The sequence below is a fragment of the Tachysurus vachellii genome, chromosome 1 (genome assembly GCF_030014155.1).
Source record: "Tachysurus vachellii isolate PV-2020 chromosome 1, HZAU_Pvac_v1, whole genome shotgun sequence".
In the NCBI taxonomy this organism is placed as follows: Eukaryota; Metazoa; Chordata; class Actinopteri; order Siluriformes; family Bagridae; genus Tachysurus; species Tachysurus vachellii.
Window position 1 is genome coordinate 37,744,831 of NC_083460.1, and position 26,915 is coordinate 37,771,745.

General features: G+C 36.8%; 1 protein-coding gene across 2 annotated transcripts in view; it reads left to right on the forward strand.

Annotated features, from left to right (window-relative positions):
• The first annotated feature begins 10,331 nt into the window (after positions 1-10,331).
• The window catches only part of ano1a (anoctamin 1, calcium activated chloride channel a), a 41,508-nt gene continuing 24,924 nt past the window's right edge, over positions 10,332-26,915 (forward strand). Inside the window, exons 1-9 of one of the 2 annotated variants that reach the window (XM_060886316.1) lie at positions 10,332-10,585; positions 14,993-15,168; positions 20,048-20,350; positions 22,463-22,561; positions 22,659-22,810; positions 25,087-25,141; positions 25,319-25,370; positions 25,989-26,044; positions 26,282-26,323. In XM_060886316.1, the coding sequence (XP_060742299.1) occupies positions 15,058-15,168; positions 20,048-20,350; positions 22,463-22,561; positions 22,659-22,810; positions 25,087-25,141; positions 25,319-25,370; positions 25,989-26,044; positions 26,282-26,323 (870 nt within the window). In that variant the 5' untranslated portion in view covers positions 10,332-10,585; positions 14,993-15,057. Of the gene's footprint in view, positions 10,586-11,765; positions 11,911-14,992; positions 15,169-20,047; positions 20,351-22,462; positions 22,562-22,658; positions 22,811-25,086; positions 25,142-25,318; positions 25,371-25,988; positions 26,045-26,281; positions 26,324-26,915 lie in introns of those variants that run through there. The other variant, XM_060886308.1, reaches the window with a different exon arrangement.

Consider the following 26,915-nt stretch of genomic DNA (forward strand, 5'->3'; position numbering starts at 1 on the left):
CGCTGTGGGCTGTATGCCAAATACCGGCATTCTTCACTTACAAGTGCACTAGATCTGTTATGAAACATGAGGCTTTAACACCCTACGTAGTACACTATATGTTTAAAAGAACGTCGTTTGGAATTAAACCCATAGGATAATAGATTTCCTTATGACAGAAAGATGAAAATGTATTTTTCTCGTCGTATTTCTTAAATTAAGCACATTTAAATGACATAAACTGAACAATATCACAATATATTTTATTAAATTATGATGTAATTATTATAATAAATCGTTATTTTTTTATCATTAACTGTCATAGTGTAGTTCAAATAATTTTAATTTTTAATTTAAGAAATATGATGGAAAAAAATACACTTTCATCTTTATGTAATAAGAAAATATCATATTATCTATATATTTTTTAACGCATTCATATATATATATATATATATATATATATATATATATATATATATATATATATATATATATATATATATACACACACACACATATATACACATATATGCACACACACACATACACACACACACACATATATATATATATATATATATATATATATATATATATATATATATATATATATATAATATATTCTTTTTTTCTTTTTTAATCACAGAATTAAATATAACACATATAACACAATCAGCCAATCATGTGACAGCATCACAATGCATAAAATCATGCAGGTACAGGTCAAGAGATCATCTGGTCTTTTTCAGTCTTCAGATCTTCTTGTCAGACACAAGCAGAACTTGATGTGGTTGCATTACAGTTTCAAATACCCTGGAATTAAGAGGCCCAAACCTATTACAGCATGACAATTCCCCTGCGCACAAAGCAAGCTCCAGGAACACATGGCATGCCAAGGATGAACTAGAACCTGGACCGCACCCCAGGTCTCCAAAATCTAGTGAAAAGCCTTCCTAGAAGAGTGAAGGTTATTGCATGCTGAGATAAATGAGTAATGAGATATTATTTGTATTCCTGACCTTTATAGATAGCTAATACTTCATGTTAAACCCAGAATGAATTTCCTGGTTACATAATTGCTTTTTTTTTTTTAAATATAATACACAGTTATAGAAGGGAAATTGTTTTATAATCACACTAACCGAAACCTCCCAGATGAGGATGGGTTCACTTTTGAGTCTCGTTCCTTTCAAGGTTTCTTCCTCATATCGTTTCAGATAGATTTTCCATGCTGTCGTCACCTCGGGCTTTCTCAACAGGGATGTTTTTTAAATGTATAATGCATACCCTGATTTTTTTTTTTTGTAAATCTGTGTTATGAAAATGCCTATTGTTATAATTGCTATAAAAATGCAAATAAAATGTTACTGAAATTAATTGAATTATAACAGAAAAATGGGAATAAATCTGAAATGGGATGTTCAAAAAGCACATATGCGTGTGATGGTTAGGTGTCCACGAACTTTTAGTAATTTAATGGAAATTGACAATTAAGTATTTTTACACTGCTTAATGAAGCCAGCCTATTAAAATTCTACATTGGTTATTCCACTCAGCTCCAGTAGATGTCGCTGTTGAATCAGTTGGAAAACTCGCCATGTAAGGAGACGTAAGTGCAGCGTCAGAAGTATTCACAAGTTCAAGTCATGTTTGCTCACCATAATATTGGTTTATTTGGAAGAACCGTCAAAAATCTTTGGATTCAATCAATAGACTCGTCAAGTCTGTGTCCAGGCAAGTGTTTCACACGGTACATGGACCACTAAGAAGATATATGTATTTGTTTAACCTCAATACAAAACTCTGGTTTGACTCTAAGTCACAAAACAAAGCAGTAAACTTTGCTTGTGTGTTTTTACACAATTGTTAGCATAATGTATAGTGATACTGTGCCGCATAATGTTTTGTCAGTCTATCAGTATATATTCTTTTTTTTTTTTAAACCTGCCAAACAGGTTATGTCATGACAGCCAAGTCTATTACACACAAACACACACACACACAAACACAGGTCTAGTGAGTGAGTACAAGGCCAACATTGATATGGTTCCTGGTTGAAAGGTAGCCCTGTTCTGTGTGGTGTAATTTTACTATTAGTTTAACTCCCACCCCTTCATGAACACACCCATGTATTTCTGTGTACAAATCTACCAAAATATCTAAGGCACACGTAGTCCAGGACCAGCCATTGAGCGCCACAGTAACACACATTGTCCTAAACTACACTTTTTAAACTACAAAAATTCAGGTGCCCTTAAATCACACACTGGAGTTCGATGAACAAAATATTCAAGTTCAAAATCATTACGTATATACATTGTGTAGTTTGTTGAGAAAAGAAATGTCCTGTGGTCAACGGAAACCAAAATCATCAATCCAATGTGGGCTGGATTCAAAATCACAGTGAAAACCAAAGTCAATAATTTAAATTACAGGCTGAACCAATTTGCATGAATTTCCTCACAGCAACTCATAATGTACTGTAAGTCCTGACATCTGGGCATGGTCCTGATGAAACAGAGGATGGTGTCCTGTACTGTAGATCTCCTTTCAGGCCTGGTTCAGGAAATCAGTAAGCTCCTAGACAGTTTGTGGTTCTACTTAGCAGCTCCTAATGCTTTGATACATAATATTCCAGAGATTCTTAATTGGATTCAGGTCTAAGGAACCTGAGGGTCACTCAAGGGTATCAATACCTGTTTCATCCAGAAACTGCCTACACAGTATGGTCACATGAAGCCGGGCATTGTCATGTACCAGGGGGAACCCAGGGCAAACTGGTTCTAGCATAAGTTCTGACAGTGGCTGTGAGGATTTTCTCCCAGTACCTAATAGCTGTAAGGGTACCGTTGATTAGCATGTAGAGGTCCGTGAGTCCTTCAAAGGATATTCCTCCCCAGACAATCACTGACCAATTGTCAAACCGGTCATGTTGGATGAAGTTGCAGGCTTTCACATGTGCTCAATGTGAACCTGCTCTCATCCATAAAGAGAACAGGGCACCAGTGGCAGACCTGCAAATTCGGAAATCCGAAACGTGCTCTCTCATGTTTGAGAGAGAGGGTTTCCTCTAGAGTAAATGTTTGCTCTCAGAATACAGGGTCCTCCTCCTCCTGATAGCAGATCTTGAAAGTGAAAGCAAATGTTGAAGGACAACACAGTCAATTAATGGTGCTTTAGAGCGTGTATTTGTTCTTTTATTCATTGACCTTCAGTAAGCACATTATCCTGATATGGGTTAGGTTGGGTTCAGAACATACTCTGTATAGACCTACGGCTTGAATACGTACTAAATGGGCACCACAAACATAAATTTATAATATGCTGATTGTTGTAGTGCTAAGCCAACGAATGTGCAAATACAGCAGAACAAATTAGTAAATTGCAAATAGCATGCATGGTGTTCAAGTGCAATCTTTATAACCTTTATCCATTCAGTGTCAAAGCTGTTATGGTCATTTTCAGATATCTGTATTGAAGCCAAGTGTCAGAATTTAACCCCAAAACAGAGACATTCATAGACTTAAGAAGGTTTGTATAGACGTTGTTGTACAGTGCAGTGACCAAAAAGTAACTTTAAATTAAATTTCATAAGATGAATTTTAAATATTTAAGAGAATGTTTTGATTCCAACCAATGATTAGTTTAACTATTTATTGCGGCATCCAAATGCTTGGATTGATATCAACCAAAAGCAATGCTTCAGGCAACAGGAATCATCTACTTTTGCCCAGTTTATGCTAAAAGAAAAAAATGAGACACATTTTATTTAATACTGCTTCATTGTTAAATGCTTAATCTTGATTGGCCAGAAAGTCAACTTTGACAGTAGATCAAGCTACAACGTTTATTCTAATGCACCTAATATAATGTTATACTTGCATGGAGATTTTATATAGTGGTGGACAGTCTACATATCTAATTTTTAAAAAGTTATTTGTGTTTATGTTAAATTATGGAAGGAGTCACCGGTGCATTATAGCAGTCAGACGTTTACTGAAACAGGACAGTCTTCAGGATAGCAAGCTTCATGGAGAGCAAAGAAAGAGATGCTGGTGAAAGAACAACAGTTTATAGCAGAAATAACGTCAGTGATAATAATGCAAACTTTTCACAGCATTGACTGTATGAATAGGCATAAAGGAAGCCAGGCAACAGACTGTTCAACTGAAATGAACCAAATTGTATGTCATTATTTTTATGGTATATCTTTTAGAGATTCCAAAACTGACTGTCTTACAGTCTTGTCCAGACCTGATTCCAAGTTACAAACACACTAATCACCAGTGCGTGACACCTGGAATATGACCAAGGATTCAACAGGTTCATCTTTATATTTAAAACAGGTTTTATTATTTGGTTTGTAATCATTATATTAATGCTAAAAAGTATGATTGCTCAAATAACCTAGGTACAGTTAAATTTAAACAAATGGCTGAGTAGATCTTTGATGGTATGATGTTGCTCTTTGGATTCATTTCCTCCGACCTTATCTAAGCGCTCCAGAACCCATGCAAAGGAATTAATTGAGCGCTATGCAATCCCACAGATGCCTGATATTTCTTCTCATTCATATTGTTTAATAAGGAACGTTTTCTTTAACGACGATGCTTGTGAGATCTTTTATCCTTTCCGTCCTCAATCAGCCTGATATTTCTCGAAAACATATCACTTGCTGGTTACATTTTCTGGATTGACATTGCTATTATCCATCTGCGTCAAGAGCCATCTTAGAGTGATCTATTGATATGAGTTGTTTAGTATCTACTGTTGAGAACTAAAATTATCTTTTTTGGTTATAGGTTATAAAAAATTAGTAGAAAAATCCAGTCAACATTGTCTTTATATATATATATATATATATATATATATATATATATATATATATATATATATATATATATATATATATATATATGTATGTATGTGTATGTGTGTGTGTGCGTGTGTGTACGTGTACGTGTGTACATATCAATAAAAACTAATTTGGACCTCATGACATTTTCAGTAAGTAAATAAAACAACAAATGCAAACAAAGTAAACCGTATCATAATCTCGTCTCATCTTTAAATGCTACACCAGTCTGACAAAATCAGTACATGTACAACTCATCGAGAAAAAGTAGAGCTGCTATCGATTCTACCTTCTTTTATAAACCAAAGAATATACTTAACGTTGTTGTTGACATTTGGGTTGATATTGACTCCTGTTCCAGAACAAGACATCAGCAAATGAATTCCCACCCTGCTTTCAGTCACTGGATGCCACAGTCGAGCAGGTTTAGTCTTATATGTTTGCTTAATTACTGTTCACACCTTAGTTCGGGTATATCAGGTGTGTACTATTTACAGAATGAGTAATAGGTTTCATGTATAGGATTGAAAAAAATGTAGGTATTTGTATCTGGGGAAAAAAAAAGATCTTTTCACTGTCCGTCTTTTCACTGTCTCACTGGGTAGTTTTTTGGATTTTTTTTTTTTTTTTTCCAACAGTACACAGCTGATAATGTTTAAGATGGTAAATCTCTGTGGTTTCTTTCTAATATTCTACTGCATAACAACATTCCTGTCTACTTCTTCGTTCAGAGGAACACAAGCATAAGAAGACATGCTGTTGTAGATAACTTATCACTTATGGTGATGTGTCAGATATGATGTGAAGTCACAAGTTGTTGGTTTTTTCACTAGTTGCATGTCACACTGTGTTCTTCTCGTATACCACAGCTAATTGTCAAGGACTACACTTTTTCATTTGTGAATGAGCTATTATTTCAGCTACGTTCCTACTACTGGTTGCTGTAGTAATGTTTTATCAATGGGTGGAGCGACTAATTTTCTTGCCATAAAAAAAAAGATTAATTCATTCAGTTTGTATGTACAATTCAGCAGTGTATATCTGCATCATGAAGGAGAAGCAGTGTGTGCTCTTTGCCATGGATCCCATGAGCTCTACTTTCTTTAATGCACAGAGACACTCTGCATTTCAGCGGAGTGCAAATCTAGTCACCTAACGGTAGCTTTCACTCATGTCATTGGAATTTACCAGCTCTCACTAATAATGAATGGTCTGTGGTTGATTTATTCTGTATGTGTAGGGAGAACTTCCTCATTTTCTCAAGAAGGTTCCTGTAGCTACAAACAGTCACTTAACAGTCATACTATACACTATACAGTATAACATTATATAGTTACACCATAAACAGTCACTTGTTTGTGAATAAGAACTACAGTAGTCATATTACAGGGACACTAGAAAACTGTTCTTTCCTAAAGCACTGTAAAGTAATTGTAGTGACCTGCATGTCCCTTAGTGACACATGTTCCTGGCCTGCCTGAACAAAGCTTCGACAGACCCACTAAGGAGTGCGTCCTACTGTATGTTTTGCACGAGTAAGCTGCTATCACGGCAGACAGTATAAATCAAGACTGGTCTTACCTTGGACTGGGTTTTCCTTCGAAGCCTCAGTGTCTTCAAAGGATCCTCTTCAAGTTCTTCTACCTAGTCCATTGTTTAAATTTTAGATGAAGGAGTCAGACAGACCTTCTTGACGTTTCAGGGTACTCACAATGGGAGGCCTTATTTTTATTTAAAGCAATGTCAGTGGTGTATGGAAGGGGCTCATCACAGGAAGTGGGTGAATGATCTAAATCTATTTTTTAACAGATTTGATCAGCCAACCTCTCCTGCCCCATCCAGTCCCCTCTGCTACACCCCCCCTTCTCTTCTTCCACAGCAAGCTGCTCCAGCCCCACCTCTTTTTGCACTGCTATCAGCTCACAGCGACACAACACACCTATCTCCCCCACCCTGCCAATTCAGGCTCAAATTCAGAACTAAATTTCACAGATCATATATTGTGTTTTATTCACTTCGTTTTGTGTGTTGAAACTGTAAATCAGATTTCTCGCCAGAGTCCTGGAGGAGCTTCAGACCAGTGGTCTCGTATAGTAGGTCACAAAACATGCGTGCTGGGTGTGGCACGGGTAAAACAGCACCTTAGGCACGCTGGAGCTTTAACAACAAACAAATCTCCGCTTGCGTACAGTGTGTGCTTTTTTACGCTTACTCCAAATATGCTGATTGTGTTACTTGTGCATTCGCATGTTGTATGTTAGCCTTTTTGTAGCCTTTTCCTAAAAATCTTTACCTTTATCTCCCAGAATATTTTATCTACTACACTTCCTGCAGAGAATTTGTCTTTCAAATAAAGCTTCTGATAGACGTTTAGGAGAAATCCTTTCCAGGTCTGTGCTGTCGGTGAAATGCCAGTGAAGGCACATAATACCTTTTCCCTATCAGCCAGTTTTAGACAGCATTGTTAGATGTGTCTACTGTGTGATGTGTACTCTATAGTTTTGGGTTTCGTAGGAGTATAACCATTTTTTGTTAGCAATTGTGGATGGCTTTATGAATAGATAGAGAAAAACCTGTTAGGTAACTGTCAGTCTAAAGAGTGGGTAATTGCTGAGGAAATATATTGTTTTAAATAAAGAACAATCTACGAAGTGGGATGATAAGTTAACGTCATATGACAGTTGGTGTGCTTAAAGAGCTGACATTTAATGTCTGATGACCGTTGTCCGTTTTTGTAAACTTAAGCAGACTTTTGACTTTTTTGAGATTCTGCGTTTACGCTTGTCTACATAACTGAAAAGATTTTCTTATGTGAATATATTATACACTATATGTTTTTGTTTACTTTGCAAGGCAATATAGAGCTGACATATTGACTAAGCTCCACCCCTTCTACTGTCTGGTATATACTTCACATTTGATATGTTGAATTTTGAGTCAAGCCTCAAACGTAGCTCCAGGTGGGATGCCGAATTGGAGGCCCCTAGAGTTACGGTAAAACCTTTCGTCAGCTCAAACGGCAGGGTTTCAGAATTAAGGCTCTTAAAGCTAGAAGTTGGGTCTTTGAACCCTTATATATTGAGAAGTTGGTTTCAATGACCTACTGTACAATTGGGGCCATATTTAGACCCCTTGCTTTTGTGTGAGAAAGGCATGGGTCTTGTTACTCAGCCAGACCTTGGCTACGAGACGAAGGTGACTGCGAGCTGATAGGCCTGTCTGCGGCCTAACAAGCCTCGGTAATACACTGGTGAAACCTGGCCTATTGAACGTAGCTCGACGGTAACGACCGATTTTGCTGTTGTCAGCAATTTTCTGAATAGTGGCCAAATCATGTAAATTGGATGGTACAAAGTGGTACACAGTCACACAGTGTGAAAGAGCAAACAATGCCTAATAAATGCAATCGGTTAAAATATAGAATGTCCTGTGTGGACGCTGTGTGATGTGAGTTGTGTCATGATTTTATTATACATAAAAAACAGCAGCAATACAACAATATTATACATAAAATACATATTATACATAAAAACAGAAACAATACACCAATAAGATGTAGCTTACACCAGTAAACTGTATCGCAGCCTCGAAGATCAGAAGATACTAAATAGAGATTACAGACTACTAAAAAGTCAGTCATGTAATTAGTTTAACGGAGTACGTTGTGTGTGATTAAAGTGTTATATGATCACTGAAGTCCACACAGTGAAGCATGGTGGTGGAAGCATTATGTTGTTATGATGAGTGGGAAACTGGTCTGGGTTTTATCAGGGTTTTTATTTCAGCCTTATTCTTTTTTTTAGTCTCTGGCAAAAATCACAGAGCATAACAGAATAATTTAGTCATGAATTCTTCCAGTCAGCTTGGCTGTCTTGGATTGAAAACTATGTTCCCCAGTGCCAATTCAGTGCAACTGCCAGTTCTGGGAGTGTCAAAGTTTTCAGAGTGTGACTGCTACTATGACACTCATCTAAAAGCTACAAATAGAAGGATGCTACGGATATGCTAATGGAAATGACAAGATCTAAACATCAGCTCAAGTTAACAGAAACAAAAAATATAACAATTATCTCAAGCTTACTCTGAAACATTTTTGTGTTTATTAAGTCTATCATTAGATGATCTTTAGCATATATTCTGACATGGAGAACATCTTATTTCACAGTCTGTTCTAGAAGTTGGTGAAGGTTTTACTGGAATCATTTCATACCGATTGTATGTGACATGTAATATTAAAAGCCTGAACTCGCATAGCTTTAAACCGGCTGTATTCAGCTGAGTCCTGTATTCTGTGTAAGAAAATTAAAGCAGAGTCCTATTATTAGACATTTTATGGAAAAACCTTACACACTGATAAAAAACATAAATAAAAAAAAATGATATCCAACACCCAAAACAATCTACACTACCGTATGCTCTCAAATAACACAATGTCAGGGGTGTGGCCACATCTTAGCAAATGCCCACACCTGTCCTGGGAATGAGGATGTCATGTCACAGTGTAATACTGTATGTGTTTAAGAAACCTTAAGATAATTAACAACGTCTGTATGACGAGCTAGCTAAGGCATGTCACTCATTCTTCTCACACATCTGCACAGGTTTGGAATCTATCTCTATACAATCAAATCCTTTTAAGGATAAAGGAATAGAATTCCTCATGCGTTGTCAATCGCATGTAGCTGTACTGTACATTGTCAGTGCAATTTTTAGCTTTTTGTGTGGCAGGTGAAAGACAGAAAGGCAGACGGGACTTTCACATTCATAACAGCTGTAGGAAAAAAAAACCTCTTTGAGGGAGATTCCCATTCCTAGTTCCTAGGGAACCTGCATGTTTGGTTTACTCATGAGGGTGAATGTAGGTTGAAGAAATGAGTTTTAGCCCTTAGGCAAAGTATCAGGTTTGACTATAGCTATGCCCCTCTTTCCCCTTTTCTATAGAAAGGATGAAAAAATAAATTAAAAAATTGCATATATATATATATATATATATATATATATATATATATATATATATATATATATATATATATATATATATATATAAATTATAATGTTTTGTTTCATTTTTTTTTTTTTAACATAACATTCCTACATTTTCCATCTGTGCTGCTTTTTGTTTCTTTCCTGAGAATGATGGGGATGCCGTTTGCCAAGTCAACCTGATTTTTTTTTTGGCACAGTATAGGAAGTGACCCAATGACCTATTACCCCCAGGCAAGGTGTCTAACAGGCAATCTGGTCTACTTCATACCAAACATCCTTACCATACGCAGTCCGAATATAGTGGGAATTATTTTGGTTCATTTTCATCACTGCAAATATTTTCAGCACCATCAAATAAAACTTTTATCCCCCCCCCCCTTTAGTAGTAGGTTAGTAGTTCACAGCCACAGCCTGTATGCAGGTATGCACCCAGCATGCTGAGCGAGTCTCTACATGATTGCTGTCAAAGTAAGCTGTGAAATGTGTCTGGTGTTTCTTTTGGTGTTTCATTTTGTGTTCAGGTTAAGTTTCTTCTTAAAAGAAAAAGTAGCCCTTTAACGAGTATGTGTGGGTTTGGTATTTCTGGTATTTTGCATTTTCGTTAATGAGCAGTAGGGCGTGCTTTATGCGAGCAGCACAACAGGTAGGCTTTCTTTTCTTTTTTTTAACCTCCACACACACCTGAGAGTCAAGAGTCGGCACACGGCGCAGATTCACACCAGTAGATTCCCGACGCAAACTCTTCCTCCTTTTAACCTACACGTAAGCAAAATTCCCTTATTCTATATGACACTTTTTCCTGTTTATGTATGTTTCTGTGATTTGGGTGAAACTCATGTTCCCACTGACATTGTGTAGACTAGATTTTATATGTAATTCTTCATCATCGGGTTTACGCAGATGCGTATTTTACAGGACAGGTACAGCTCCATGGTGAAGTGCAAGTCTAAGGGTGAAGTTTTCGGAGTTGTAATGGCACGAGCTGCAAACCATACACAAGTGCAGGCAAGAAATCAATGCGTAAATAGGACTTTTCTGAACATAATAGCCAAAAAACAACATATGGTAAATATGGTTTAAAAAATATCTTTTGAATTTGGGTCTTTTTACAAACTTTTTGCTGACGAGGAATTTAGTGCACAGCTCCCTCTTGTGGATTTTTTTTTTGAGAATTCAAATATTTTTGAACTGTTCAATTATGTATAAAATATTTGAACTACATTGATATAAAATACAGTCGTTTAATGAGTGGACCAGATACTCTCCTACTGGCTTATTTAGTTAAAGCAAGTGTGCATCCATCCAAAAACAAATGTGCATAATGTAAACTGTCATATTCTAATAAACTCTGAGATATCAGTCGTTTTAATAAATGGAATGTGCAGTGCAATGCACATTGCCAAAAAACATACCCAACGCGCTCCACATTCTGACTAAGCTTCTTACATAACCACGTGAAATAATCACGGATAAATGATGGTTTGTCCTAACGCAGACGCATAAGGAGATGTGTATGAGAGATCTGACTTTAGGATCATAACATTCATTGCATGCTTTTTTTACGAGCTTTTTCAGGATTGTTGCTTTGTGACAAAAGAAGGGAAAAAAAGAAGGAGGAAGAAATGATCTTGCTGTTGAATTAACTTCAGTTCGGGTGATCTGTGTGTGTGTGTGTGTGTGTGTGTGTGTGTGTGTGTGTGTGTGTGTGTGTGTGTGTGTGTTTCCTTGAAAGAGATGCTTTTATTGATTTATTTTTTTCATCCTCACGTTCGTGCGTGCTCATTGTGGTCCAAAGCGATGTTTAGCTGTTGTATAAAACCATATTTCGTGGGTGGATCGTCCAGTGCTTTGCTCATCCATTCCCCACCGCCTCAGTGTTTGAGATACGTGTGTGTGTGAGCACCCTGTGACTCTCTGATAGTGGCAGATGGTGAAGACTGGCATAGGATTAGACACTCACTCACCAGTTTCCTCATTCCGAAAAGCAAGCTTCATTTTTATTTTAATAGATATATTTGACTAGCGCGCATTGATGGAGACTGAAGGTGATGCAAATTCTGCCAGGGATAGTGGAGATGCTCAATCGGGTGAGTTCGAAGTAGTGCACGTCGTATCTGCTTGATATTTTGGCCTGTCTGTCTGTCTGTCTGTCTATCTATCTATCTATCTATCTATCTATCTATCTATCTATCTATCTATCTATCTATCTATCTATTTATTTTTAAAGTTGTCGCCCCAGGACGCATGCCATGTGCAATCTGTGCACGATTTCATTTAGAATTGAAGTACACTGTAGTTTGTCCCCAAAAAAATCAGGAGTTTAAATAGATCCTAGTTTATCATTCCACACATTCGTTTAACACTGGGGCTTTCTGGGCTTTCTGGTGCATGTGTGTACGTGATAATCTGTTGATAGTGAAATCAGCTGCCGCAGCCAACACGATTCATTGAACTGTTATAAGACTCACACTTTTACAACGTAAAGAAAGGGCGTTTTTGGTTAAGTCACGTACTGTTTAAGAGTAAGGATGAGTGTAAGCGTGACTGTAAAGAGCGCACAAATCCTCGGAGCGCGTTTCACTGCGCAGGCGACAGACAACACTTTGAGGGATTCCCTAGTTACCGTTGTTGCCAGATTGGGGTCGATATTACACATTTAAAATGTTTTCTGCTGGTGTTAGTACTCTCAATGATTGATCATTTGTTTATTTCAGTGTGTATCTCTTACGTTGTAAAATCATTAAAATACATGTATAAATGAGGAGGAGGAGGAAGAGGAAGGAGAGGGTTCCTTGTTTTGTACTTTGAGGAACACGTTAGGCTTCCATTTATGACCATAACAAGGTATGAGCATTAGCTTTGTTAAATAAGTCTGATACTACTTTGTATTTAAGCTTTAAACGTTTAAATTTTAATGATGTTTACAATATAAAGCCACAGCTTGGACTGAACAGTGGAGGAAATGTAGATCAAAAAAGGACATCTGGCAACCCTATATTATAGACGCTCTGCGCTATTAAGGTCCCACACTTTAGCTCTGAAAGACCATGTGATTCACTCTTAATGTTAATGCCCTGAAGTGATGCACCAGATTTAAATAATCACACAGTTGCCTAAAACCTCCAGTTAAATGGCAAACTGAAAAAAGAAAATACATTTCTCTGCATCATGCAGTATAATTATTTATATTAGCATATAATAGTGGCAATTTGATGTAGTAAAATGTTTTAATAATAACATTTATACCTCAGTTCTTCAAAAGACAGAAAACAGAGAAGCTGGTAGAGCTTTACCATTCCATAATGTTAAACATATCTATAAACGGTTGAAATGTACGAGGTGTCATTCATTAATAAATCAAAAAGTATGCAAACTGCTGTGGTATTTGCAGATTAAAACACTTCAGGCATTGGGACAGATCACAACACTACTGTTGTTCATTTTCTTATAACGGCACACCCAGTTGCGGTGGTGGTGTTTTTTTGTTTAGCATTTTCCCCCTAATAATAGTTCAATAATAAACTAATAAATTAATAGACCTTTGGGCTTATTTTTCAGATTGTTTTGCTTTCTATTGTTACTTGTGCTTGTCTGGGATTTGATTACCTACTGTATTGAATGAACTACACACATCTTTGTCTTTACTTCCTGTTGGCATGACCCATACTACAACCATCAGCTGTAAGAAATAAACAAGCATTTTCTAATTCCAGCTGTAGTTCATATATATATATATATATATATATATATATATATATATATATATATATATATATATATATATATATATATATATATATATATAATTATTGCTAACTCATTGTAGAGAAATATATTTGTTAGACACAGTTGTAATAAATTCCACAATACTAATGAATCAAACTTTTCTCTGTATAGGAAGAAAAAATGCACAATGCATTCCATCAAACAGTTGAATCATCGTGGCTGGTACACCCACCTGTTAACGACATCAATAATTTCTCTGTTCTAAGGTGTATATAGGTGTCTTATGTTAAACAGACTGAACTTTCTGGTTGTTGGTTGCGCTTTTTTTTTTAACTTCTGGAAGAAAACCGGTAATGTAGCACTGAAGCAGCGCTGGAGAATAAAATTGAAACACAATTTAAAGTGCAAAAAATCAATTGTAAATTATTTTTCTAATTCCAGCTGTAAGTTTGGGAGTCAAATGAATTATTGCCAATGATTTGAGTGAACTGACCAAAGCCTGAGCTTTTAACTCCAGCACATTTCTGGAGGATTAGTTTAGAAGTCCAGTCTAATCAAATATGGAAACTTTAAGAAATCAGACATTTTAACATTTTAAATACCAGGTCTTAGGATTTGACGATCTATAATGAGTCAGGACTCTGTTGGATTTCAGTGTGAGACATGTGTTTTTCTCTCTGTTGATAACCTTACACAGAATTTTAGTGGTTGAAGCTAAACATCTTTAAATTTTAGATAACATTTTAGAACACTTGGGGTATCTCACAGAGCAGAAATGCGTTTAATATCATGTACCTTGAAGATAGAAACATTTCTGTGGAAATAAAATAAAATGGTGGATCCAAAAAAAACAGGTACAAATTAGATTTTTTGCACTTCAGTAGAAAGAGTTAAAGCCACTCTGCTCTTTATTGCTCCAAATAACGTTGTTTGGTTTAATTTTAATTAAAGGGAAAACTGAGATTCCTGTTATGATCTCTGAAAGAGAAAAATGTAACGTTTAATGCTTTGAAAAAGGATTCATCAATAATGGAGGCTTTACTGCTTCACCACTCAAGACTCCTGGGTTTGAACCTGGGCTTGTGCGGCGGTTCACATTATCAGTCCAGGTTTAGAATTAGCATATGTGCAAAAATGTGTAACTTAAATGATAACCTGAAGTTACTTTCACATGTCCTTTAAAAGGATGTATTTTGTCAGTAACGTTAGACTGTTAGAAAAAATTCACGAACTGTGCTTGCGTCATCTTACATGTCGCATAAATATAGAGTATAGACCTATTATTTGAGTCTGAACACAGTGTGATGTCTATGAAGATGCTTTTTCTCTGTTGCCTGGTAGGTTAATGTGACTTCAGCAGTGTCTCTGATTAGCACTCTGTATGTCTGGTACACTGGAACGTGTCATTGTAATTAATTAATGTGTTGGTTCTTCTCTTGTCAGGTGAAACTTGCTTGGTTCAGAGCAGCACAGAGGAACAGCTCTCTGAGCTGGAAGAGGAGGACGAGATGTGGCGGAACGACATGTACGATTCTGTCCCGACGAAGGACAAAGGATCCTCCGGATCCTTTGTCCGGAGTTCCAAAAACAGCGGGGACATCATATACGCTGAAGACGATGTAAGTGAACTCTAGAGATGTACTCTGGAATTGAAAAATCACACATTCTTTAGGTTTTTTCTTTATTGCTTTGAATGTTGAATGTCCAGCTCATTTGCAATTCAAACTAATGCAGAAAGACTATTTGCTGATGTGTTTTTTTATGAGCGCTGCTGCCAGTTCTGAGCCATCTACAGAGATTCTGTGCGTGTACATGTTCTGTCCGTGTTGATTTTGGTTTCCTCCAGAGTCTCAGGGTTTTTTTTTTCCCGCCTCCCTAAAATCTGCTAGTAGGTGGATTGGTTATGATCAATTGCCCCTGATTTAGTGTGAATAACTTTGCACATACAAGCATTATTCCATTCTCACACCCAAGGTTCCCAGAATAATCCAAAGAAGCTACTATGTCTCGCTATGCTATGCTAAAAGCTTCACCTGGTCAGTAGAGTTCAGAGATTTTTTACAGCGCTGTCAATATTCAGAGGGTAATGTGTATTGTATGCAAACGCGTCTTTTTTTTCATCCTATCCGTGCCCTCAGTTGCACCATTTTTGTATTTTCTTTTTTCCACCGTCTTTTGCATGCTTGCTGGCACACCTTTTGATTTGCATTCGAGTTTTGATTTGCATTCGAATTTTGGTTTTTTGTTTGCATCTTTGTTTTTTTGGCTCTCTTTCAACCTGACCACTTTTCTTTGCTTAAATAGGTCAATGTGATCCAGAATGACATTTTGGGCTAAAGGATGATTAAACACACCAGGTGTATTTGTGTGATTTCACATTCTTCGGTTATTATCTTTATATGCAGCCCCTTCTGGGATTTTATAGAATTTATTTGTGATTGTTGATGCTTGATTTAGCTGCATCTTTTATTTATTTATTTATTTTTAAAATGTTTGATTTTTTTTTCCATGCACAAATACTTGATTTGGTGACATTGCAAGTACAGCATTCTTATTTTAAGCTCTTACCAATGAAGACACATATCTAATTACTTTCTACGAGAGCTGTATTCATGCATGTGAATCAAAAAGGATTTTGGCCGAATGCATCCTGCGATGTCACATAAATATTTGTCTTGCCCCAAACCTGTGGAAAATCTGCTGTAAATTTGAATACCAGAATATTACAAAATTTCTTTGATTTTGTCTTAACTTCTTTTTATGAAAGGACTGAATACGATGAAAAAAAAATAATAAGTTCCTTAGCTTGGACCTCACTTTTTCTTAGTGAGTGCAAAGTTGAAAAAATGGAAAAAAATAGTGCACATTTATGCACAAAATCACTGTTCATCAGATGGAGCTATAAAGAGACAAGCGTTGTTGGACTTCCATATGGTCCCTATAAGGAAAGCATTTTGAAAATATTTTCATTTCACGCTTAATCTTTTTAAGGCTGGATTTTCATCTATATTTTACAATGCAAGATTTTAAGAGTGGCCATTGGTCTTACACTTCCTTCTATAACCCTCGATGAATCATAAAACTCAATTTCCTGTCATGCGTTCAGAGTCGATCTTCTGGCAGCGTCATAAATATATAAAGCATGTTTGCAAAAAAAAAAAAAAAAAAAAAGGCATTTCATAAGAAATGCAATTGATTCTGATCCTGCCCACATTGTTTCCACATTGTGAGCGTGTGTTTCAGTGCAGAATGTGATGTGATTTCATTCTAAAAGCTCAGCTCTGGAGAAGAGACAAGACGTTGAGTGTTTCTCTTCTTATGGATGTGGTGACATTTTCATAGACCTCAACTGTCGTGAGAGGCGTCATTACAGTTTATTATCCAGAGGCAAATATTGACTTCAGAGTGTACCAGTCAGCATACACCTATTATATTTTTAAGTACATTGCTCATTTCTGTGTCACCCCACAGGCTTTTCTGTAAATTCAGGATTGGGGATGAAGGATGTTCTGTAAACGTTTTTACATACTGTAGTTAAATGAATTAGAGCCATAGTAAAACTTAATGAACAAAACAAACAAATAATTTACAGATTAAACATCAGGCTTGGTTTAGGAGTCTCGTCTCTTAAACCAATAGTAGTAGTGTTGGTTTGTGTACTCTTAAATAAATAAGATATATGACCTGCACATGTAGACGCCAAGTCAAATGTTGTGTGTGTGTTTGGATATGACTAAGCTTCTATGACGACTTCTAGACAGGGCACTATGTTCTTTGGAGATCTAATTAGAGCTGGTTCAGGATGACCTTGAAAAATTTCTCTGTATATAGGATAAAATACTTTTTGTGATTGTTAATATTTATTGTGATGGTTGGAGTCTTGTCAACCGGTGGTAAGCTTGCTGGGGATTGATCTGCATGGTAAGCCAGTGACTCATAGAATTGCTGTGGATGGAGCCACCTGGAGACTGTCATGCCTTCTTGTATAGTCGGGTCTTCATATACGATCGTTTAAAGACTTTGGCAGGAAGGAATTAATGTTGGGTCTGTGGTGAACTCAGAGAGCAAGAGTGCACTGACCCTTTAGTTTCTCAGGAGCTCTCGGTTGCATAAACTGTTGTAGAAATTAAATTATTTACATTTTCATTATTACCTGTCCAGTGTCACTCAAATGAGGTTGAGATGAGGTTCCCTTGAGTCTGGTTCTTCTCAAGGTTTCTTCCTCATATCGTCTCAGGGAGTTTTTCCTCACCACCGTCACCTCCGGCTTTCTCATTAAGGATAGATGTTAGAGATACAGTATATTGTATTTTAAATTATTATTTTACAATTAATTTGAAACTTTAAATGTATGTACAAATTAATTTATTTTTATTCTTATTTATTTATTTATTTATTTATTTATTATTTTTTTACAGTTCTGTAAAACTGTTTTGAGACCATGCGAATTGTTAAATTTGGTATACAAATAAAATGAATTGAATTGAAATGAAATTGTACAGCTGCACAATGAAACTAAGGCTCTCTCATTTTAAAGGTGCACACATTCGCACACATACAACGTAAACAGATATAGTGTAGATGTATTCAGATGGTACGAAATGCAATTGTATACAGATATACAATTTGCAACACTGGGTCGAGTTCAAAGTGAGCGGATATGTACGGTAAATATATTAAAATAAAGAAACGAGAAGAATTAAAGAATATATAACTATTAGGAAGAAGTGTAGATTGCACATCTACTGTACTAGTTGAATGTTCTGAGTGTTTTGAGTATAGTGATGTCTCCATCAGCTGGAGTTTACTTCTATAATGGCTCTTGGGTAGAAACTACTTAGGAGTGTGGTGGGAAGTGTTTTTAGGCACCAACAGCGTCTTCCGAAGGGCAACAGAGTGAAGAGGTTGTTGCCGGGGTGAGAAGAGTCCCAGATTATGGTTTTAAAAGTTTCATGTTACTTTGTTTTCAAGAGTATGTCTAAGAGAGGAAACTTGTCCATGTTGTCTGAGTGAACAGGATGGTGTTACTCTCTCCGTGTCAATCTGCCCTATTGTGAGCATCTATGAGATTGCGTATGGAGAAAGTGTCTTCCAGTGTTGTAATGTAACGGAGTACAAATACTTCGTTACTGTACTTGAGTAGAAATTTCACGTATCTGTACTTTACTTCGCTATTTAAATTTATGTCAACTTTCACTTTTACTCCACTACATTTCCGAGATAAAATGTACACTTTTACTCCGTTATATTTCCACTAAGCATCTTCGTTACTCGTTACTACAAAATAAAATCAGAAGAAATGCGTGCGACTGCAATAAGGGCGGTTTAGCGAATCACTGCTCCTAGATTGCATTACGCAGCTCCGCACGCTCTATTTCAGTGTAATGTTGCCAAAGGAGGAGGAAGCACAACTGAAACCACCATGGAAGCACCTACTGGAGGACCTCTCGTTATCGTACACGACCACCCCGACGATAGTGGTGAACTCGGTGAACAGGGTGAAGATGATAACATTATACACCCGTGGCCGTATTTGCAAGAAATGTTTCTGTACATTGGAATGAAAGATTCTTCCTACCGGATGAAGTGCCTATTATGCCTACTGAAAATCACTGAAATTTTACTTTCTACTTTTACTTCAAATACTTAAGTACATTAAATATCAGAAAATGACTTTTGATACTTAAGTACATTATATGTCAGATACTTTAAGACTTTTACTGTACTTGAGTAATGTTCTAAAAGGTAACTTTCACTTCTACCAAAGTCTTTTTCTAGTACGTTACTTGTACTTTTACTCAAGTATTGCTTTCTAGTACTTTATACAACACTGGTGTCTTCTAGCGTTTTCATGTAAGTGTGTTTCACTGCCCTGTGATGTAGCATGAGCAGCAGTTTGAAAAGACAGAATGGTTGTTTTCATGTGTCATGTAGGAAACATGAGTTAGTAAACCTGGTTGTTAGCTGTCATGTGGTGGTGAACGCTAAGTAGTGGATGATTTGCATTCCAGGCTTCTGTTTATATTTTCACAGCTCAGAATGAAGAAGCCTTTCTTTGTCGCATAGACATTACAGCACAGTGATATTTTGACACTTTCTTTGCATGTACCAGCTTGTGAGAGTCAGGGTGCCTCAAGCAGAGACGGTTAAGGGCCTTTCTCAAGGGCTCAAGGGCAGCTTGGTGATCTTGGGGCTTCTGATCAGAAATCCAGATTTTTAACCGCCTTAATTTTATTTTTATTTTTTAACAAAGAACATTTTTATTTTTTATTTTTTTTAAATGAAGTTTCTTAAGACAGCTGTGTAATTCTGCCACATTTCCTTAAAAGGCAACCTAACAAGCTATACATTACATACTGTATATTTAACAGCAGAAAATGGGTCGGTTGGAGGATTGTAAAGGTTTTCCATTACAATTTTACAAACGACTCCTTTCATTTCTTCACGTTCCCTCCGTCCACACTCTCTCACCCAGCCATGTTGTCTTTCCGCCCACAGCTTCTGAACAGTCAAAGTACGAACAAGTTGCCTCAGCACTCCAAATTAGGACCCTATTTCCAGGACGGCCAGAGGCGCATCGATTACATCCTAACCTACCATGTAGACAAACTACACCTCACTCGTCTCCATGCCTTTAGCCCCTTTAAGTGCCTGAAAGATTGCCTGTGCTGCATTGGGAAACGCAACAAGGCCAGCTCCGACCATCATGACCCTGAGTGTGCCAATACTGCACAGGTCCACAGAGAGGAGTTTGAACAAAAACTTATAGACATGGGACTCGAGCTGGAGAAGGAGGAAGACGTGAGTATACAAGATTTATTCCCTCACTTGAATTCTCCCTGTTCCACATGATGTTATGTTAGAACATGTTCATCTGTTAACATTGTTAATACGCACATTCTAATGAAGTATCACTTCTATAATTACAACTTGTACAATGACTTAAATGGTGGACTTCAAATAAAAATGAATACATTTTTTTATCATTTTTATACACGTTTTTTGGAAGGAGATGAAGCTATAATGGAAAAGCATAAAAACATGAAGTCTTCTGTTTTATTCAGTTCACAATGAGATCAAATCACAAGACTACCAAGCTGACTTTACTGGGCCCTTGAGCAAGGCCCTTAACCCTCAACTGCTCAGTTGGACAGAAATCATATTGATCATTTTGCCATAATTGCAAGATTTGTTGGCTTGCCCTTCTGACGGAATCTAAAACTCAGAGTTAAGCTAGATGTGGGACACCACAAAAGCTTTTTAGATTTCTTTCCGGGAAGATAAAAACCCTTGAATAGTTTTCACATTAGTGTAACATTAGCTTTGCACTAGCCTCTGTGTAATAAAGGCTAGATTCATAACTCATGATCACTAAATCCACCATTTCAGAAGAATTCAGATTTGCATTTCATGTAATTTTTATTGTCATTGCCTGCATTTGACCTCTAGCTCAGATGACAAATCTGCAGATGACAACAAATTAGCCTTACAGTACATTACACTGTAATGGGGTTTGTTTAGAATTAGCTAACTATATACTCAACTATATTAGTTTGCGGACTTAAATACACTTTCAATCCCAAACCTGATATGCGTATTATTTTTCTCTCACACACACACACACCCTCTCCATCTCTTTCACTCATTAACTCTCTCTCTCTCTCTCTCTCTCTAGCTCTAGCTCTCTCCCTCACACACACACACACACACACACACACACACACACACACACACACACACACACACAGACACACACATCCTCTCTCTATCACACACAGACACACACACTTTCTCTCTCTCATTTACACCCTCCCCCCTCTTTCACTCTCTCTCTATCTTTCACTCTCACAACTACACACAGACACACATGCACAATCACACTCTCTCTCTCTGTCTCACTCACTCACTCACTCACTCACTCAATCTCTCACACACACACACACACACACACACACACACACAAACTCTCTCGCTCTCACTCTCACACACACTCACACACACCCTCTCTCTATCACACACACACTCACTTTCTCTCTCTCATTTACATCCCCCCTCTCTCTGTCACTCTCTCTCTTTCTCACTTTCTCACACACACACACACGCACACACACACACACACACACACACTCTCTCTCTCTCTATAGCTCTCTCTCTATCTCTCTCACACTTACTCATTGTCTCTCTTTCCCATTTTCTTTCTCTTATTCTCCCCTTTTCTTTTGTTTGTTATCCTGTTATCCATACTTGAAAATGGAAAGAGGAAATTCAGTATATTTATAACGAGCATATATTGAGTTCAAGAGAAAGAACACAGAGAGAGTCACCATAGGGAATCTCTGTTTATAGGTGCTTAAGTACAGCATGCTGTAAATAATGTTAACCTTCGCCTAAGTTGTTCTGTCACAGTTATAATATGCCTCTGTGGCTGGAACAAATGATCCTAAATATTATCCTACTCATTTAAATAATGTGACTAACATTCACAAAGTAGGATTCTGTTTGGAGGTGGTGTGTAAAATTTATTCAGAGTTAAGACTGGAAAGCCTGGCTGCAAAAAGTTTGAGAACCCGCGCTTTAGATGAGAGAATGCAGTGTTGCGTTTGTACAGACAGGGTCAGGCTTGATGTGTGGGCTGGCAGTTATAACAAGACTGGGACATGAAGATAATCTTACATAACACACCCTCCAGCTGGAGATAACTAAATGAATCCCCGTTTTCCCTCATACACACTGCAGAATTTGTTCTCATTTGTTTTCTTTGTTGTACTCATAGGTCACCAGGTACAAATGAACTGATTTAATTTTATTCATCGTGTTTTAGGCTCTTTATTTTTCTACCACACAGTCCACATGAGTGCAATATGAATAACAATAAAAAGGTCCACTTTGCTTTTTGCTGTGTTGTCATTTCAGGCTAAAATTCCAGATGTGGGCTTTCTGAAGATTCACGCACCCTGGCATGTTCTCTGTAGAGAAGCAGAGTTCATGAAGCTCAAGATGCCCACCAAAAAAGTAAAAAAGTTTTTCCTCTACTGAAAAGATTTTTGCATATTGACTGATGGTGACCCAACGTATTCCAACCGTGTGTTGTGTCGTGTACATTTTTCAGAAATACGAAGTCAGTCAAGGAAGAAGTGGTATACATGCCATAAACACGTTTATGAAAAGGTTGTCTGCACCTCTGACTCCCACGGTCGAGGAGAAGTCTCCCCATAACGAGAAGCACATATGTTATCCGTTCTCCAGGGAAAAACAGCACTTGTGAGTAAAACACTCCAGCTGAAATGATGATAAAGCATTGAATTTATAGCCAGATTAGAGAGATTTCTATCACAGTGAGCAACTGATATGGAAATTATGCTCTTGGAGCACTTGTAGCTCCCTCATTAGAGCAGGTGTGGCAGAACCACAACAATATATAAGCTGTTTAACATTAATATTAATCTTTAAACGTTCTCATTCACACAACCATTCTTTTTAAAATTCTGCATACAAACATGCACATGATCCCGTTTAACTCTAGGTATTATTTTCAATTCAGTTCAATTCAATTTTATTTGTATAGCACTTTTCACAATGGACAATGTCTCAAAGCTGCTTCACAGAATATAATAAATATATTTTATAAATATTTTATTGAATAAAGTTCATAATAATATTAGACTTCTATTACCTTTATTTGTATTTATCCCTAATAGATGGATGGATGGATGGTAGATAGATAGATGCATGCATGCATATATATATATATATATATATATATATATATATATATATATATATATATATATATATACACACACACACAAGTAAAGACAGATAAAAAACAAAGATATTGAGTCACTCCTCAGTGTTATGACGAATAAATCTTGAGAGAAACCAGACTCATCCTCACTTGGGTGACACCAGTGAGTGTGATTATATATCATTATAAACACCGGAGAGTGTGAATTATCATAATCTTGATTATAAATAATGTCACCGATGTTTGGAGTTGTGTATCCAGGATCTCCTCATACATTAGCGTGGTATCTGATTTCATAATAGATTTTACACTATCTCCTACTTGAGACTTTCAACAAATGAGATACAGTATATGCACTATATTAGGAACACCTGTCATTGGAAATAATTTAATCGACCGATCGTGTTGCAAATGCATAAAATCCAACAGCTTCAGGTTTTTGCATTTACCATCTATTAACCAGTCATGATTTTGCTGTTGGCATGATTGTTGGTGCCAGAGGACAGACTGGCCGGTTTGAGTATTTCGCTCACTGTTGATTTCCTGGGATTTTCACGTTTCCACAAACGGAGCAATTAAGAAAAAACATCCAGTGAGAAGCATTTCTGTGGACAGAAACACTTTGTTGATGAGAGACATCAACTGAACTGGAAAGATTGACAATTATATAGAGCAAATGAAGCATCTCAGAACATAAAACATATAAAAAATGAGGCAGATGAAGTAAACACCAGATTCCAGATCAGGTTCTACTTCTGTCAGCTAAGAGCAGGAAACCGAGGCTTCAGCTCACTAAAGATGTAGAGAGAAAGACTGGAATAAAACATATCCTGGTCTGATGAATCACATCAAAACATCAAGGCACGCAGATGGTAGGGTACGACATTGGCACCAGCAGCATGAATCCCTGGAACCAACCTGCCTTGTGTTAACATTCCAGGCTGGTAGAGGTGGTATAATGTATGGGGAAAGTCAATCATCTCTTGAATGTTACAGTCTATGTATTGCTGCTGATCATGGCAATCTCTTCATGGCCATAATGTATCATCTTCTAATGGCTTCTTCCCAAAGCAAACGTCATTTCAACTGGTTTTATGAACATGACAATGAGTTGAGTGTCCTTCAGTGGCCTTCCTGGTCACTAGATCCAATAGAACCATTTTGGGATGGACCAGAATCTCAAAGGAACGTTTCTAACATCATGTGGAATTCTTGTCGTGAAGAATTTAGGCTCTTATGAGAGGAAAAACGACGCTCTACCCATTTAGTATTGGTTTTGTGTTCCTAATAAAGTGCTCGGTGAGTGTACATCACAAAGTTTAAGAGAGAGAAAGGAGGATTATGTAAGGAATAAATATCTATACATCAGAAATGTGTGCACACCACAAGGATCTAGTTTCCCACACAAAGGCTAAGAAAAAGAATTATTATTATGTGTTTTTTGTGCTCGTTTCAATACTTTTTTGTGCTTTTTGATATTTTTTGATGTTTAATTATTTAGACGCACCTATTCTATTTAACACAGGTGAACAAAGGTGGTTTTAACAATTCACTAAATAACAGCTGAGTGACGTCAAGATGTTTGAGATCATGTCATTATTATTGTCTTCCTGCCCCACCAACATCTATAGTCATGAGCCATTTAGAGTGTCTGAGTGTCTTTCTGCTGTCTTAGAGTGTCTTAATCATAGACTGTTGCAATAATCTGCCTATAAATGGTTTATATTAACCTGAATAGTAAGCCGTCAAGCTGAATAAACCTTTTCCATTAATATATCATCTTTCTTCACAGGTTTGATCTCTCAGATAGAGATTCCTTCTTCGACAGTAAAATCCGTGCCTCAATCGTGAGTATCGACCAACCGTTACTGCGCTTTCTTATCAGACAGCCGATACACACTGTACAAAAATAAAACGCAAGCCTCAAAACTTTATTCTGTAGCCTGGTTTGAATCTCGGACAGAATCATACGAGGAGTGTACTGAAAGTTCTTTCTGTCTGTTGTGCACATTCTCTCGTTTCAGGTGTGTGAGATCATAAAGCGAGTAAAGTGCATAGGAGTGAAGGATATCATGGGTAAGTGCTATAATCTCATTTTGAGAACCACATATCCATCTCTTCTCCATTTCAGAAGTAAAGCTAGTAAAGTTTGCTAAGACCTCTATCCCATCACCTCATAGAGTGATGGCAACGGTCTCAAAAGAAAATGATATAAAACCCAAAGAAAATGAAAAGAAATCATGGAATTGTGACTAAATCCTTTGCTTGTGCATACAAATGCTAAAAAGCACCACAGCCAGTATACTGTAGTATGAGCTAAAACTTAAAGAAAACATCCACCCTGAATGGCTTGCATAGATTTATTTTAGAATCAATTTCTGAGTTTTACTTAAATCATGGATGTTGGTTTAATTTGCGCTTTGGTTGATTTCCTCTAACACTAACAGTAAACAATGTTTGACTACCTAGCGAAGCGTTTGGATTTTCCCTCCGAAGACATCGATTCAGCAGTGATTTACTATAGTACTATAGTCTTTAGTCCAGTGTTATCAGTTTCCAAATCTGTCCATTTGTCATCTACGCCATCACACTCTTTAATAATAGCATAATATGAATCGCATTTAAAAAAAAAAAAAAAAAAAACATATTTGTGACAAGAATTTGGAGTGTGTAACTGAAACATCATGTCTGTAGGCATTAACACACTCATCGCTCATGGAGTTTACACCTCAGCCTACACTCTACATGATGTAAGTAATGGAATCTCAGTGTTTTGTTTAACATGCTTCAAAATACTTAATTTAGATCTTGTAACTTATATCACAGTCCACTGCAGGTCTACTGTGTCATGATGCTGATAATCATCTCATGTACTTTTTCTTGTGTTTCAAGGTGTTTTCACTTGTTAAATGTGTGTGTGTGTGTGTGTGTGGGAGATAACAATACAATTGAGCTGAAGGTGTAATAATATTCTGTCCCTATTACAGGGAGAAATTGAGGGTGTTGACGCCGAACCAAATGACAGAAAGGTAAGGAAATCTAAATATAACTCTAGAAACATTGTCTGGAAAAATCCCTTTACATGCTGAAATTCTGACTTTTTATTTATACAGAATATTTTATTTATTTAATTAATTATTTATTGTTCGTTCGTTTGTTTGTTTTTAAAGATTTCTTTCCGATTTCTGATTACACACTGAAATGATTAGTCTTGTGTCCACTTTGTCATCATTGTTCCAAGCCCTTGGTCAAAACATCACATCTTTAGGTTACATTCAGATTATCAACTTGATATGAAGGTTTAAGATCAAAAATGTGTCTCCAAATCAGACCTGAGCCACGTTCATGTGTGCTCATGTTTCATTATTGCTCATGAGGCATGAATGACTGTGGGCAGACTGGAATTTGTGTGGCATTTTCCCAACATACTTTAACACACATATCACAGTCATCATTGTCATTAGCGGTGTTCGTAACATGACAAAACATCAATGGAGGACAGCAACAACAGCAATTACAGTATATTCAATAGAAGGATAAGGAAAACAATTATTTACTTTACATTACTCTTTAATTGATTGCTATAATAACAGACATGTTAGAAATAATTGCACATGAAAT